At 30.6% G+C, this 18,148-nt stretch overlaps 1 protein-coding gene across 7 annotated transcripts in view; it reads left to right on the plus strand.

Annotated features, from left to right (window-relative positions):
* LOC143057174 (coiled-coil domain-containing protein 150-like) overlaps positions 1-18,148 on the plus strand; it is a 33,432-nt gene that overhangs the window by 10,550 nt on the left and 4,734 nt on the right. For 4 of the 7 annotated variants that reach the window (XM_076230425.1, XM_076230431.1, XM_076230429.1 and 1 more), the window contains 14 exons: positions 2,633-2,742; positions 3,944-4,121; positions 4,899-5,060; positions 5,879-6,070; positions 7,282-7,473; positions 8,835-8,867; positions 10,121-10,417; positions 10,925-11,119; positions 11,466-11,534; positions 12,240-12,401; positions 14,499-14,585; positions 15,331-15,410; positions 16,106-16,214; positions 17,156-17,182. In XM_076230425.1, the coding sequence (XP_076086540.1) occupies positions 2,633-2,742; positions 3,944-4,121; positions 4,899-5,060; positions 5,879-6,070; positions 7,282-7,473; positions 8,835-8,867; positions 10,121-10,417; positions 10,925-11,119; positions 11,466-11,534; positions 12,240-12,401; positions 14,499-14,585; positions 15,331-15,410; positions 16,106-16,214; positions 17,156-17,182 (1,893 nt within the window). The remainder of the gene's footprint in view (positions 1-2,632; positions 2,743-3,943; positions 4,122-4,898; positions 5,061-5,878; positions 6,071-7,281; positions 7,474-8,834; positions 8,868-10,120; positions 10,418-10,924; positions 11,120-11,465; positions 11,535-12,239; positions 12,402-14,498; positions 14,586-15,330; positions 15,411-16,105; positions 16,215-17,155; positions 17,183-18,148) is intronic. The other 3 variants (XM_076230428.1, XM_076230430.1, XM_076230427.1) reach the window with 2 other exon arrangements.

Below are 18,148 nucleotides of genomic sequence, written 5' to 3' on the forward strand. Positions count from 1 at the left end.
ACGTTGGCTTCGTCGTCGTCCAAAGACATTTGGTTTTCGCACTATAACTTTAGTAAAAGTAAATAGAAATCTATGAAATTGAAACACAAGGTTTATGACCATAAAAGGAAGGTCGGGATTGATTTTGGGGGTTTTGGTCCAAACAGTTTATGAGTTAGGGGCCAAAAAGGGCCCAATAAGCACTTTTCTTGGTTTTCGCACTATAACTTTAGTATAAGTAAACAAAAATCTATGAAATTTTAACCCTTAGACTGCTGCATTCATTTCTATTGTACTTTTGTGTATTGCTGAATAAAATTTTAATCACTGATGAAATAAACATGTTCACTTACAATTGCTGTATCTTTGTAAATATTGAATATTCATCAATAAAAGTTATATAAAAAAGTATTGTTAGATTCTGTATTTTTTATTTATTTTATTTTTGTGTGAGTCTGTGGTCATTTTTTACCTGTACAGGTGCAAATAGAGGTAAACAAAGGGAAACTTATTTTTTTCATGTTTTATTAACGAATCCATCAATGTAAAAGTATCCATGACTTCAGAATTGAACCAATATATAAAAATCTCTTTTAAGAACTAGTTCCATTGTGATTATCAAAAAAAAAAGTTTCTTCTAGAACCAACAGCCTTTTTGATGCAAATATTTTCCGGTATTTTCCTCCGACTTTCACTGCGCCGACTTTTACTTCCATGTACAAATATATTTATACGACAAGTTCATTGTTATAGCTTTCATCAATAAATAATCTTGACAAACTTAAAGTTTGGATCTATCAATGTCAGTCAATATTGATTCACATTTGAAAGGCGAAATGATAAACATCGCAAATCCTGTTTCATGTCATCCATTTTGGACAAGGTCTGGGAATCCCGGTGGTTCTCGCTTTAAACGTCTTCTGTTCGCAGTTTTGATAGAATATTTCTATTTCCATCTATTATATCTTCTGTTCTCATCCAAATCCTTTTTATCGGCCGCCGCTGTTAAATCGTTATCATTGATATACTTCTGAACGTGTTGGCCATTTCTCCAAATAATATCCGCCATTTTGTCACTTTTTTCATCAAAAATTTTCACTTTCGGTTTTATCGCTAATACCTGATTTAAAGTCAAGAGACACTCGAAAGAATGCAGATTTTTAACCAATCAGAATCCATAGAAGTCAAAACTGCCGCAATCTCATGAATATTGACTCCGCCCATTCCATGGTAACTGTGTAAACAAACGAGTTACGGAAAACGACTATAGTCGCGCGTAGCAGTAGCGGACGGCTTTATCAGAACGACAATAGTCGCGCGTAGCAGTCTAAGGGTTAATATAAGGTTTATGACCATATAAGAAAGGTTGGGATTGATTTTGGAAGTTTTGGTCCCAACAGTGTTGGAATAAAGGGCTAAAAGGGTCCAAAATTAAACTTTGTTTGATTTCATCAAAAAATGAATTACTGGGGTTCTTTGATATGCCAAATCTAACCGTGTATTTAGATTCTTAATTTTTGGTCCTGTTTTCAAATTGGTCTACACTAAGGTCCAAAGGGTCCAAAATTAAACTTAGTGTGATTTTAACAAAAATTGAATTCTTGGGGTTCTTTGATATGCTGAATCTAAACATGTACTTAGATTTTTGTTCCAAATCAAGGCCCAAAATTAAACTTTGTTTGATTTCAACAAAAATTGAATATATGGGGTTCTTCAGTATGCTGAATTTAACCATGTATTTAGATTTTTAATATTTGGGCCTGGTTATCAAATTGGTCCACATTGAGGTCTTAACGGTCTAAAATTGAACATTATTTGATTTCATCAAAAATTAAATTCATGTATTTAAATTTTAGATTTTTAGACCATAATAGGTAAATGTCAAATTTAAAATTTTAAAGTTTTTAAGTTTAAGTTCTTAGACCACATTCATTCTGTGTCAGAAACCTATGTTGTGTCAACTATTTAATCAAAATCCAAATTCAGAGCTGTATCAAGCTTAAATGTTGTGACCATACTTGCCCCAACTGTTCAGGGTTCGACCTTTGCTGTCGTATAAAGCTGTGCCCTGTGGAGCATCTGGTTTTATTTGTATAATAACATGAAGACCTACATATAAGTAAAATCTACGGTATGACTTAATTGTATTTGAATTGCCTTAGGGTTGTACCAGATTTAAAGGCATGGGGGAAGGGATGTACATTTTTTAGACCCCAACCAGCCATTATGCAATTTTTATTTTACTTGAAATTCTAAAGAAAATGCAACCAACAATTTATTAATTTAAGTGCTTGCTTATGATTTTTGATATACATTATGTTTTGTATTTATGGTGGTGGAAATGTTCGACTTGCAAAAGAATTGTTTACCCCTTACAGGGTGTAAAGTTCCAGAGAAGAAGAAAAAATTGTTATTTTTATTCTTTATTGATATTTAAAATGAATTCACTTTTTACATGACACTTTTACACTGACAGCAGCATGAGATACAGAGTTTCATGGAACTCTTGATAATATGTTTTAATAAGAAAAATGAGAATTTTACCTGGCATATATTTCCTAACTTCATTTTAAAGAAAAATATTATCTTACATTAATGTCAATATTTACATAATTTGTGAAATGTAATGGTGCTATCAAATTTTTTTTAATAGGCAGAGAGAAGCAGAGTTGGAGAAAAAGAAAGAATTGAAGAAGAGGCATTGCAATATAAGATCAAAACAAAAGAATTAACATCTGAACGGGAATCATTGGAAAAAAGATTGTAAGAATTAGTTCATATGGAGAACTTTTTGGAAATTTTAAAAGCTGACCAACAAAAACATCTCCAATGAAATAGGATGTTTATCTGAGCTGTGTCAGATAAAGTCACAAGTGCAAATATACATGTCTCTTTGACAAATTCCCCTGTCCATTCTCAATTTTACATACATGTGTAGACTTTGATTGATTTCGGAACATTCAAATACCAAATAAAAGATGAATTTTGGTGTATTGATATTAATTTACCTTATGTTGCTTTCTATCTTTAATTGAAGATTTGGATGGGAGGTGATGGTTGAGTTTCCTTTTAATTTTGTAAGGGTAATAAAAAAAATGTAAATTTCATATAAAGGATGATTTAGGTATTAAAAATTTCTCCCATACTTTCAATTTTGGAACAGTTCAGATAATACATAGAGAATATCATATGGCTTTTTCAATATCACATCCGTATCAACCCGAAACACCAATATAATCCCAAGAGCTCTGCTAGAGGGATTATATTGGTTGAGGGTTGATATGGTGTGTGATATTGAAAAAGCCATATCATATACACTTTATTATATACATATACCTCAAGTAGATGTTTTTTATGTAACATGACTTCATACAGATTATAGGTTTGACATGACGTCATACAGATTAGGGATTTGAAAGCCTTTGCAACAGTGACTGCAATCAATGATGTGACGTCATACAGATTGAAGGTGTGATAAAGCTTTGCAACCGTGCTGATATCGATATCATCACGGGTGGCTGATACAGCACGCTTGCCAATGATTGTATTACACATACAATTTATCTGTATTTACTACTAAGTATATAATAAACCTATATATATATATATACATGTCTGTTAAAAAATAGAACGCTGACATAAAAAGTATAATGATTTCATGAACACACCAACACGTGACACTGGTCTGAATGATTAAGATTTGTGTAATTCCATAAAAAAAAAACCAAGTAAATTTGAATGGTTTTACACAAGTCATTTTTGGGGTCCTTTATAACTAGCTGTTCGGTGTGAGCCAAGGCTCCGTATTGCAGACCGTATTTTGACCTATAATGGTTTGATTTTATAAATTGTGACTTGGATGGAGAGCTGTCTCATTGGCACTCATACCACATATTCTTAGATATAAAAACATTGTCTTGATATATTGTTATCTCTAGATTGTATAAAACAAATTCTTTTACAGACGACATGTTGAGCAGGAGTATACAAGTCTTAATAAAAAGTTTGTTGCCAAGGACGATGAGTATTGTCAAGCTGCTTCAGGACTGGAAAAAGAGTTGAACTCACTCAGACATCAGCTGCAGGTCGTAAAGAAAGAGAAAGAGAGGGCTGTTAAAGATAAAGATCACTTACTAGATGAGGTATATCTATGGGCAGATATTTAATTTATTGTGATGGATATTAGGTTTAGAATATTAAAAGATCCAAAGAGGGCTATTCTAAACAATAAGACAAAAAAAGACGAATAAAAAAATAAGGCTATGAATAAAAGACAGAAAAAAAAATTGCTGAATTTAGAAAGACAGAAAAATTATAGCTGAAATTAGAAAGACAGAAAAACTGGTGTAAATTCGAAAGAGAAAAAAAAAGCTATGGCCAATATAGAAAGACTTCAAAAAACTTTGGCCAAAATTAATGGACAGAAAAAACTATTGTCAAAATTAGCAAGACAGAAAAAAATAGAAAAGAACCAGTCATTAATCACAAAAAACAAAAACAGTAATAGTACTCAAAATTTTTATGATTTCAAGATAAATTTGAGAATTGAAATGGGGTATACATGTACATCAAAGAGACAACAACCCAACCAAAGAGCAGACAACAAAAGGCCTGATTTTGTATAAAGCAAGATTTGTTCATACTGTGCAACAAGAATATATGGTTATCCTGAAAATAAATATTTATAAGCTACTTGATCTTAACTGACCATTAACAATTTAAGCTTAGGGAAAAGAACTGTGACTTATTTTGATATAATATGATTTATCCCTAGATAAAGGACCTGTGAACTATTTAATGATATTATAGGATTTATTCATAGGAAAAGACTTGTAAACTTTTTAATTATAAAATAGGATTTATCCCCAGGGAAAGGACACTTGAACATTTTACTGATTATATGATTTACATTATTGTAGGTGAATCAAACTGTAGATTCCATGATAGAAGAACGGTCAAAACTTCAGGGGGAAGCACAACAACTAAAAATAGAACTAGACTCACAGAAAAAACTAAGGAAGTCTCTGGAACATGAAAATGCCACACTCATGGAAAGGGTATCAGGGTTCGAAGGTCAACAGGTAAATACTCACTAATGGATTGGCACTTAATTCTAGACAGAGGGATGCTAATTTAGGGGGCAGTGGTAGTAGCATCCACTTTGTGTAAAGCTTTATATTTCAGAAGGTGGAAGACATGCATGCTTCATCACTTGTATGTAGATGACATTTGTTACAAAGTTTCCATTTGTTATATTTGTTTATTGGTTCAGTGAATATTTAAAAAAAATGTTTTTGTAATGTGAATTTACCACTTACTATAAGTATTAGGATAATTATGTTTGGTATATGGGATCCTTGTAATGTCTACATGTCTATCATCAATAGGAAGGTATTCATACAAAATGTCAAACACTCAAGCTATTTATTGCTAAATTTATATGAGTCATGTACAGCAACCATACGGCCCAATAACATCTAGAGGTCAACAAATGGGTTCACCAATGGAAAGATATTATTTGGATAAGGATTGTGAAGAAGACCGCAAGATTGAAAAATACACATTGTTCATTTTTTGAACTTTTAAAAAAATGTTGAATTTTACCCATTTTTTTAAAGTACATCAATTCTTTTCTACTGCAACTGCTTCAAATTCAACCAATTGATAATTTTGGGTCATAATAAAATTGGTCTTTTTCTAATTTTTATGAATCCATTTCAAGACTTTCATCTTAATTACCTTGCAGGTGTGTTCAACTCTAATCTTAATTGACTATGATTGTCAGTATTTCAGTAAAAAGTTCTGGTTCTATCTAGGCTCTTCCTCAACAATTGAAAACTTGCAGCCATGAAATAGCCAAAAACACCGAAAAACTAATCAATCAATGTTATCTTCGTAGGAAACCCAGAGTAAAGTAGAGAAGACGATGATGGAAATGATGGACCAGAAGAACAAATTAGCCTACGACAACGGGAGTTTACAGACACAGGTCACACATCTAACAGCAGAGGTCGATAAACTCAAAAATGCTCAGAATGAGGCTACAAAACTTAAACATATCAATGATGGTCTACAGAATAGATATGATAAGGTATGTGTAAAAATCCTTGGAGGAAAAATGCCAAACTTTTTCTGTGAAGAAGTTAATACATTGTTTACAAGTTGTTCTTTTCCATAACTATTTGCAGTTTTTTTTATCTAATTACAAGCTCAAGTTGAGTTTATTTTATCTAATTAGTAGGAAATTCTCATGAGCGTAAGTAATATGAGGCAGGCATAACCTGTGAATGGGGACGAAGTCTGTATGTATTATTTTTTTACTTCAAACATGTTAATAAAGGATACGGAAATACCGTAACGTTCCCGATTTTGGTTCTGTTGTTAGGGATTTAGCTGTGACGTTCTTTAAGTTATGACGTCATATTCAATGTAAACAAAAGAAACGCTTCCATCAGGTAACGTTTTTTTCAAATCAAACAATTATTAAAAATGAAACTGTATTGAGTTCCAAACTTATATTTTACTAGACTGATAAATATAATTTTTTTTTCAAAGTCTCATGCAAACAAGACAGATTTCTGCGCAAATGCGGGGAAAACCGGAACAGGAACTAGATCTGAAAAAAAAAGTTAACGATTTTGAGTTCATTAGTAGAATGAAAAATTCGGGAAATTTTCCACGATTTTTTTTTTTTTTTTTTATTGATTTTTCTACCGTAATTGGGGACTTCGTCCCCATATAATTAGTTGACAGAATTGTAATTATGACTTTTTTGCTAATTAGAGTGAATTCGTTCACTTGTAACTCGTCATGAAAAAATTAAACAAAAATTGTTGTAAGTTGGAAAAGTAAGAACAGAGTAGGATAGTTATATCATTAGAATTGTATTACTAGTAGGAGTCATATTGTATTGACATGTACCAATTAATGAGATCTTGGTTTTATAATTAGATTAAAAAATATTACTGGGAATTTGGTATTTCAGTGTCTAGGCTAAGTTTACACCTTCAGCATGTGAAGCTGACCTCAACAATTTTCCATGATTTTACCTTTAAAATTATGATCTCATAAGAAGGAAGCCAGCAAGCAGCCTTTTTTGCCTTTTTGTTACTTATCTTATAAAATCTATCAAAGAAAAAACTTCCCAAATGATCATGAGAAATTGATTGTTAATTTACATATACTTTGGTTTGAGATATATTTTTTTTACAAATGCTTAAAAAAAAAAGTGCTTTAGTCGAATAGAATTTCTTCCATTCTAGTCTCAAAGATTATTAACATGTAGAAAAACTTCTATTATAGACTCAAAAAGAGATGAGTGATTTAAAAATAAAGGTTCAGCGACTAGACAGTCAGTTACGACAGAAACATGGAAGTTACGAGACCAAAGAAAAGGATTATAATGAGTTACAGAAACAGAGAGACGAGGCTGTAAAGGAGAGAGATACTTTAATACTACAGATACAAGATATGGAGGATAAGGATCACTCCAAGGTATTGGTTATTGAGGGTAAAAGATTTTGAAAAAGGCATTTTTTATAAACTGAATTTACTGTGAAAGTACTTTAATTCGTGAGTATCAATTTTCGTGGTTTGAGCAAAATTTACATGTTCGTAGGTTTTTATATTCGTGGATTTTAGTTGTTTTTTTTTTAAATGAAAATTAAAGCCATTAGAAACAAAGGTTACAAATTGTCTGGATTGAAGGAAATTGCAAAGTAAACATTGACCCATGTAAATCGTAGTGATCACACTAATTAACCTGAAATAGAATGGTCAACAAATTAAAGACCATGAAAGGTTTTAATTAGGCTATTAACTGTCACCTGAAGAAAATAGTTGCATAAACGAATGCTTTACACGTATCTTGAATTGTAAAATAATTCTTATCAAAAGCAAGCCCAGCATGAATTTATTATTTCCCATAGGTACAAAAATATTATGAGGATAAAAAATGAACACTTTATCATAGCATATCAATATTGGAAATCTGACTTTCATCGATCAAAAATATTTTTTTATGAGAATGAAAAGATCAAAAGTTGTACAGTTTATGTTTTTAAAGATTTTATGGGTATAATCCTGCCTGTAGTTGTAGTTCATAGTCAGTTTGCCCTGTGACTACTACTACAGTATTCTTAGATTTGGTGATATTTAATATATTCTCTAGATCATATCAGTAGTAAAACCTACATTGGGATATTTCCATGTCTTGATTTGGACAATGGTTGTTTTATTTTGTTGGACACTTAAATTCGTTGATAAAATCATCCACGAAAACTACAAAAATTGGTTCCTCAGGAATAAAAGTACTTTCACAATAGCCAAAAAAAAAGGTGATATCTACCACAGTGTACCAAATCAGAATTAACCCTGGTAAACAAAAAAATTGATTTTTGGCATTTTTTGAGTAATCTCCCATGATTTGTTAAATTGTGTAACATTTTTATACAATGTGTATCTTAAGTTGACAGATTAAGAAATTAAAACATATGATTTTTTTCCTTTATTCAAAGCTGAATATTTTAAATACAGTATCATAGATTGTTTTATTACTTCTTGGATCTGAAATTTGAAGATTATTTCAATGGATAAGGGTGAAGTCAAACTTGTAGTGCAGAAGTAAAAATTTCCAAGGCAAAGCTGTTTTGTTTGCATGTAGAATTTGATTATGCCAGGCAATGAAAAGTTGAAATATTTTTTTTCTCCATATAATTAAACAAAGTAGTATGTGTTATTAGTTAAATATATATTCTAGCAAAGACTTGTTGTCAACTTGTGATCTCAAGAGTTATATATGATAATAGTATTAAGATGGAAATGACTTAAGTTAATGTTATGAGTGATGATTTTAGGAATATGTAATGGAATGGCTTGATATGTCCAAAGTAAGTGCTGGTGGATAGGGAAATCTAATGTTAAAATTGACTTAAACGCAGATAAAAACATACTAATATTTAAGTGAGAAGTTGTTGTGCCTAATACAATTTGCTATCTGTAATGATTGTTTTCTTAACATAAATGTGACAATAGATCATAAGAAAAATTGAAATGAACAGAATACTGTCTGTTTGTACGTTGGTCCGTCCGTCTGTCTGTCCCGCTTCAGGTTAAAGTTTTTGGTCGAGGTAGTTTTTGATGAAGTTGAAGTCCAATCAACTTGAAACTTAGAAAACATGTTCCCTGTGATATGATCTTTCTAATTTTTATGCCAAATTAGAGTTTCTACCCCAATTTCATAGTCTAATGAACATACAAAATTATAGTGCGGATGGGGCATCCATGTACTATGGACACGTTCTTGTTCTATTTTTTGTAAGCAACAGCAATTTTCCTAGATGATCTGATTTATCTATGTCAAGTCAAGTCAAGAATTTATTATTAGACAAATTTGCTTTTTTTTTTCAGCTTGCTATTGCATTAATTAAGGACAATGTAGTCCTATGATGTAAAATACTCCAAAGAACTATCAATGTAAAAGTTCACATCAGTTTTACAGAATCCGTATCGAAAGGAACTAGAAGAAAACTTTTCAAATTTGTTTTGTAAGCCCTGATATACAGTATAGTTTCTGTAAAAAAGTTTAGGGGGTCATTTGCTTGTTATAGGACTAATGCTGTATTTGAAAACAAATATTGTGGATTCATTATTATTTATTTGTTGGATACCAATTTTAGTGTGTTACGTGGGAACAGGTGAACCACCAATTTAAATGTTCAACAAAATACGAATTTCTATAAAGCTATATTCACATTTTGGCAGAACCATGAAATCACATATCAAAGAAAATGCAAGGTTTCCGCAGTCCACGAAAATAAATGAATCTACAGTATGCCAATATGCTACACAATACAAAATAACTTCATAAAAACTACAAATAAAATTATTTTGTTTCAATTTTTTTCCTTGTTCACTTGAATCTGTTTATAAATTAAAAAGTATAGAACCTTTTTGTTATAACCTTGGGACAATTTAGAGGTCAATCTATTTATCTATTTTTTTTGTTATAACCTTGGGACAATTTAGAGGTCAATCTATTTATCTATTTTTTAAGACTGTCTTTTGATCAGTTTTGTAATGAGTTAATGTATTATTGAGGTATTCTTAACTTCTCTATTCATAAAAGTTTGTATCTTTATAGATCAATGGTTTGCAAAGAAATTTAGAAGATGCTAAAGCTGTGAACAAAGAAATAGCGTCTACGCTAGAAGCTGTGATGTCATCGCATTCACATTTACAAACGGTTGTAGAAGAACTACAGACGGAGCTCGGCAAAAAAGATTCTACGATCACAGCAATCAAAAATCAAAAATCATCTGCTCAACAGGAATGGAAATTTGAAATGAAGCAGTTTGAGGAGAGAATGGAGAATTTAAGGGGAGAACTGAAAAAAGAACGAGATAAATCATTGAAGAAAAACAGTAGAGATATTGCTGAGGTAGAAAATTAGTTATCAAGTTGTTACTTTTCTGGTTCAAGTTGTTTTACGTTTGTCATGTCAAGCCTTTCACAAGTTCTTGCTATTTATTCAATTTTTGAAGGCCTTATGGTGATCTATAGTTTTGGATAATTGTCTCATTGGCAATCATAGCACATCTTATTTTTGAAATGACATGTGTCTAAATTGTTTAAACTTTTAAGGGGCTGAATTTATTCAAGTTTGACAGATTTATTTAACTCAACCAGGTTTCTTGCTAATTCAAAACTGTTTATTGTAATAAAGGAGCATACATTTGTTTGAGAATGATAAAAAAGACACAGAGGCTAAAATAAGGAATGAATGGAAAAATTCTTTAAAACAAAACTTGATATATTTGGTAAAGGGATGTAAAATAGAATTAAAAAATACATAAAGTTCTCTAAAAAAAAAAAGAGAAAGAGACTTTGGCTACCTCAATAACTTCATCTGAATATGTTTAAGAAAGATCCTGATATTTTTTAACAGGTGCGGAAACAGAATGATAATTTATCTACACGTAATATGGAACTTGTAAAAGCTAACACAGAACTACGACATAAGATGACAGAGAACGAGAGTCAGACTAAGGACCTAAAAGACAAAATCAGGGACCAGAAAAAAAGACTGGAATATTTACACAAATCAAAGAAGGACTTGGAAGAAAATTCTGATAAAGTCCGGGTAAAAACAGTAAAGCTAGACAATTGTTAAAATAGTGCAAAATAATACTGTAGAATTGGCTAATTTTAACAGAATTAAAAGGTCCTCATTTTAAGGGCAAAACCCTGTTTGTGAGGCTTTATATAATAAACTGTAGTGGTGAATTAAATATCCCGTTTTAATTCTGCATACTGATTTAGATTTAAATAATGAGATATTTTTGTCTCGCCTTTGTGATGAAAGTAGCAGAAAATGAGACACAGGGATTGCTTTTCAAAAAGAACAACTTGTGATAAATCATTGATATTTTGTATACCAAAGAATGACAGTTTATCCAAAAATAACATAAGTTTCATCTACATTTTAGGAATTAAAATGTGAAATAGAGGACTTAGAAAACCTTAGAGATGAATATGTTAAAAGAAATAGTGATCAGGTTTGTTTGGTTTTTTTTGGCGGGAAATGATTTTAAAATAGATATTTTTTCTTTGTGATTTATATTAGAAAATTGTAAAAAAAAAAAAGGAATTGTAACTATTAATTTGTGTCTATTCAGGTAAAAAAGATAAAGGATATTCTGACCTAAACTGGTTTTGATTGTTTGTCATTTTTATGATGATTTCTTCAAAAACTTATATATCACCAATATATTAGTTGTGGTAGATGTCAACTTTGATTGAAATAGTGCCACAATTAGTAAAAAAATAAAGTGAGACATTGTGCCTTTGTTCATTGGCAAATTGCAGAACTTTTTGGGACAGCAGCTTGTATAATTCTGGTCCTGAACTCTGTTAAAACACAATATTTTCTGGATTGTCAAAAACTCATCTTTAACCCTATAGTATTTACGAAGGAAATACAAATTTGTTGTGTGGTATAAAAAAGATTGTATTAAAGTTTATGTTAAAATATTTTCTTATTTCTATATTAAGTATTGTTATTATTTAAATACATATTTTTGAAAGTCTTTTAAATTTACTAATAGAGTGATGCTCACTAAATATACAGGTTTTATTTCCCCACAAATATATAGACATATTTTGTATTACTTGTTGTTATTTTGGTTTGTTTTCAATATATCAAAATCAATAATCTGGGTTTGCTTGCTGTTTTTACTAACACCCATTTCATTGCTTTTCAGGGTGAAATGATAAACACTTTTATGAACCAGATTGCCTCTCTTCAGGTGGAACTTAGACAACTGGCACAAAATCAGGCTGAGACCAATTTATTGATTCAACAACGAGAGGTGGAACTGGAGAAAGAACGGACAGTATCGCACGAAAATAAACGCAAATATGAAGTAGGAAACATTATATATTTGGGAGTTTAGTATGACGTCCATTATCACTGAACTAGTATACATTTTTGTTTCGGGGCCATCTGAAGCACACCTTAGGGTGCGGAATTTTTGTTGCATTGAAGACCCATTGGTGGTCGTCAGCTATTATCCGCTCTTTGGTTGGGTTGTTATCTCTTTGACACAAACCCCATTTCCTTTCTCATTTTATTAACACATTTAAAATAAACCTGAAATGGAATTTATGAATCTTAAGGTTTAAAAGGTTTGGAAAAATGTTTACTTTGAAAAAAAATGAATTAATATACAATGTGGCTGAGAAATTATATTTTTCTTCAAGGCAGAGGCATGAGATTCAGTACAAATGGGGAGGGGGGTGGGATATCCACTTTTACTGGATCTCCCTAATTATAATATGACATGTAGTCTTAAGAGTTCAAAGAAAAGTATTTTATTTTTGAAAGATCAACCTGTATCTCTTTTTCAAATAGTTTCACATAACATGTCATTTCATTTTAGTTAAAACAGCATTTTTCTGTCTTCTGAATTCCCCCAATAAATAGAACTCTTTTCTGGATCCTGAAAAATTAATAATTAATTTCCAGAAAATTACTAATTCCTGTTAAAATAAAGGCCCAAGCCAGACATCATCAAAAAGGTCCTTCTGCCCCTCTTGAGTGTTTTGCATAGTTTACATGTTTAATATTGTCATTTTAATTTGACTATTGGCATTATACTATCAAAATTACAAAAAGGCAAGCATCTCAGTGATTATATCAAACTCTGTAAACAGCACTTGTACCAATGCCACTTAATGCTGTGAGGTATATGTTTTATATGTACCAATGCCACTTAATGCTGTGAGGTATATGTTTTATATGTACCAATGCCACTTAATGCTGTGAGGTATATGTTTTATATGTACCAATGCCACTTAATGCTGTGAGGTATATGTTTTATATGTACCAATGCCACTTAATGCTGTGAGGTATATGTTTTATATGTACCAATGCCACTTAATGCTGTGAGGTATATGTTTTATATGTACCAATGCCACTTAATGCTGTGAGGTATATGTTTTTTATGTACCAATGCCACTTAATGCTGTGAGGTATATGTTTTATATGATATTTACAAAATTTCCAGGTATAGTCAGTAAATACAATAAACTCATCATAGATACTAGGATTGAATTTTGTATTTACGCCAGACACTTGTTTCCTCTACAAAAGACTCATCAGTGACGCTCGAATCCAAAAAAGTTTAAAAGGCCAAATAAAGTACAAGACTCTTTTTATTTCCTTTAGACTCAGACTTACAAGTGTCATAATAGGTAAATAAATACTGCTAGAAAAGGATTATCATACAAAAGAAGGAAATTTATAGAGTCATGAGATTTTTCCTAAGCATAAAAAGTTTAACATGTATTTAACTTTTTACTAACTTATAGTATCATATATATCATGTTTTTACTAACTTATAGTATCATATATATCATGTTTTTACTAACTTATAGTATCATATTTATCATGTTTTTGTGTCATCCATATATTAAAGCCTGCTCCTTATATTAACTGTTCTTCATTTATAACATCAAGACCATTATAAAGCTATGTATTCACACCATTGCACTAATAATAATCAGGTAAAATATAGTTAAATTGGTCCAGAAGAGAGAGGTGCCAGATACCAAAGGAACATTCAAACTCATAAGTTAAAAATAAATTGACAACATCCGTCTAAAAAGGAAGAAGACTGACAGACAAACAGTACACCGAAACACAACATAGAAAACTGAACAAACTGCTTTAGATTATTTAATGACAGACAAACAGTACACCAAAACACAACATAGAAAACTGAACAAACTGCTTTAGATTATTTAATGACAGACAAACAGTACACCGAAACACAACATAGAAAACTGAACAAACTGCTTAAGATTATTTAATGACAGACAAACAGTACACCAAAACACAACATAGAAAACTGAACAAACTGCTTTAGATTATTTAATGACAGACAAACAGTACACCAAAACACAACATAGAAAACTGAACAAACTGCTTTAGATTATTTAAGATTTTCTTTATATTACAGCATACAGTAAAACAGAAAGATGATATCGACAGAATGAGGCGAGAGACAGAAAATAGATTAAAAGAAGCTCAGGATGAATCGTCAGAGGTAACTTAGGGAATGAGAAAATCGTCAGAGGTAACTTAGGGAATGAGAAAATCGTAATCGTCAGAGGTAACTTAGGGAATGAGAAAATCGTAATCGTCAGAGGTAACTTAGGGAAAGAGAAAATCGTCAGAGGTAACTTAGGGAATGAGAAAATCGTAATCGTCAGAGGTAACTTAGGGAATGAGAAAATCGTAATCGTCAGAGGTAACTTAGGGAATGAGAAAGTCATAATTGTTTTATTTTCGTGGATACCTTAACTTTAGTAGTCCTTTCAGTAAACTATGCAAATTATTTTTTTACTTACTGTTTAATTTTCCTGATGAAATTATGTAAAGGGAGATGAAAGTTTACATATTTTAAAACAGAATATATTCATGTTAAATTACTACTTGCAAAAGTAAATTTTATGAATCTAAATGAATATATTGCTATTAAGAGTACATATGCAGGCCGGGTTACATCGACTCTGACGAACAAGATAGCAACTTTAAAAGTCATATAATGTCTGCATAAATAATGCTTATTTGTTTTCAAAGGGATTTCCAACTAAAACCCTGTCCTCTCTAACGACAGGCTCATAAATATTTATTTCCCGTTCGACACCGACTTTAAAATTATCTTCTTCACTCAATTAGGAGTAAAAGTCAGTTCTTTTTTTTTGGCATTTTTGATAAATTGAAAAAATAGTACGATAAAAAAAAGACAATGACTTTATTGCTTGTTATACTTATGTTTTTGTTTTTAGATCTCTGTACATTTACAAGATGCCCACGACTGGTTTAGAAACAAGTTTGAAAAACTACAGAATGAGTTGGTCACTTCTAAGTATGTACAAATATTCTTAGTGTTCAATAAGAGGGACGATTTGAAACCAGACATTGACTATTCTAGCAAAAAACAAAGAGAACAATTCATATAATGTTATATATATATTTTATATAAAAATGACTTTTTTTCAAAAACACAATTGTTTTGAAGTCAAATAGGTATAGGAAGATGTGGCATGAGTGGCAATGAGACAACTCTATATCCAAGTCACAAAATATTAAAGTAAACCATTATTGGTCAACATAACTTCTTCAACAGGGAGCCTTGGTTTATCAAAATTAAATCAGAATTATTTCTTTTTGAAATTTTTTTTTTAATGATATTGTGTCAAAAAAATATGATAGTACACAGAGTTAACATTCTGTAAAAATGCAGCAAATCATAATACTTCCAAATTTTTCATATATGCTTATTTGTTAACTGTTCATCAGAAAAGTGATTCATTTGTTTTTTCTACCTTTAAACTGTTGATATCTAGATAGAATACTTTATTTGAATTTTGAATTCAACATGGTATAAATATCGAAACATCAGCTCTGATAAGATTTTCACGAATCTAAAAATGGATATAAATAAAAACAAAAACAAAAAAAAGAATCATACACATACAAAATATGAAAATGATTAAAAACTATTTATGATTTTAATGTCTTAAAAATTGAATTTTTGAAAACTATATGTTAATTGAACAGAAGAAAGCAGGAAGATTTAGTACAAGATACAGAAGACCAGAAAAGAAAAGCAGACGAAGAGAAGTTAAAGGCTCATGCTGCTGTAGAAAAGGCTAAAGCAATGATCAGGGTGAGGCTGATGTCTTAGTAATAAAAACTTACAAAATTGATATTAAATCGTTTTACAATATCGGGATTTTGCTCATTATACTTTAAATTGATGTACTCATTTATCGATATAAAGAAGTACTCATTATACCATAATTAAATGTACTCACCATACGATAAATGGAAGTACTCATTGTACCATAATTAGATGTACTCACCATACGATAAATGGAAGTACTCATATTAGGATAATTAGATATACTCATCATACGATAAATGGATGTACTCATTATACCATAATTAGATGTACTCACCATACGATAAATGGAAGTACTCATTATACCATAATTAGATGTACTCACCATACGATAAATGGAAGTACTCATTATACCATAATTAGATGTACTCACCATATGATAAATGGATGTACTCGTATTAGGATAATAAGATATACTCATCATATGATAAATGGATGTACTCTTTGTACGATAATTATATTTACTCATTATACGATAATAAGATGTACTCATTATGATAATTAGGTTTACTAGTTATTTGATAACTACTCATACAATGATGAGATGTATTCATTATCATGATTATAAGATAATTCGATATAATCATTATACAATAATTAGAGGTACTCATTATATGATAACTGGGTTTACTTCCCGAGTAGTGTAATCAAATTCAGTTTTCTATTGAAAAATGTTTTTATATGTATAAAATAAATAGAAAATGGCAATACATGGAAGCATTCAATAGAATCATAGAATTTGACGACATATTAATTCAGATATGTTGATGAATAACTTACGTTTAATTTTCCTAAAGATATACAATTTATAGTTAAACTATGTAAAGAGGAGTCTTTCATTGTACACACCAATCCATTTTTGGATAATTCAAACAATACTTTAGTATTTTATGTATCAACTTAAATCCAAAATATTTGTTTTGAAGGAGGTTGACAAAAGGAGAAATAATATGGTATATTTTTATATTTTCCTATCTACACTGCACTGTACTAACCTAGCACCATTCTTAGTTGTCATCACAAATCAATGTTCATGTAAATAGCTTTAGTTGTCAGCTAGTTCACATAGTTCTAGTGCTAATTATAAAGTTGTACTTTCTGGTAGGCTTACTGTTTTGATGGAAAGGGTGCAAATTATTCAGTTTATTTTTCAATAATTTAATTTTGGATGTAACACGTCATTCCTTAAATAAATTGATCAATATCCCTGACTATTATCATACAGATATTTAGGTTACTCCAACATGCCAACTTTCGTAACTCACTTCCTTTTACATACTTTTTTTGCGTGTTTGCTGTATTTTTATAATTTCTTGTTCCATTTTTTTTTCACAATCTATTACCTCCCCTTATGCACTTACACTTCTTGTTTGCAAAACGTGGCACTATTTACTTCAAAAACATAAATGATAAAAAAAAATATTATCAAATGTGGTCTGGCTCAATCATAGTAAACACTTTTTAGAAATAACTTGGAAACACCAACTACTATATATCAAATATGGCAGGCATCTCTGCTAGAATAGAAAATCTCAATAGTGAATGAAATAATTCTGAAGATAATTTTTTAAGGAAGAAAATGCTAACTTACCTCAGGGAAAGATTAATTACTGATCCTATTTGAATAATATGGTTGACAATCCCAACTGCTATAATGACCTTGATGTTCACAGTTTAATGAGTCTAATTATGAAGAATATTTTTTTTTAAATATCTTAAAATCTCACAGATTTTGATGAAATAGTTCTGTGGTGGTTCTTTTGCAGTAGAGTGTTGTATTTTAAGGAAGTGTGTTGTATTTTACGGTGTGTTTGTTGTTGTGATAAATTTGTTCAGTAGACATATAGATCAAATGACTTCATATAATGTATACATTAAAGTGGATATAAGACCATACATTATACCAAATAAGTTATATA

The sequence above is a fragment of the Mytilus galloprovincialis genome, chromosome 13, assembly GCF_965363235.1.
Source record: "Mytilus galloprovincialis chromosome 13, xbMytGall1.hap1.1, whole genome shotgun sequence".
Classification (NCBI taxonomy): domain Eukaryota; kingdom Metazoa; phylum Mollusca; class Bivalvia; order Mytilida; family Mytilidae; genus Mytilus; species Mytilus galloprovincialis.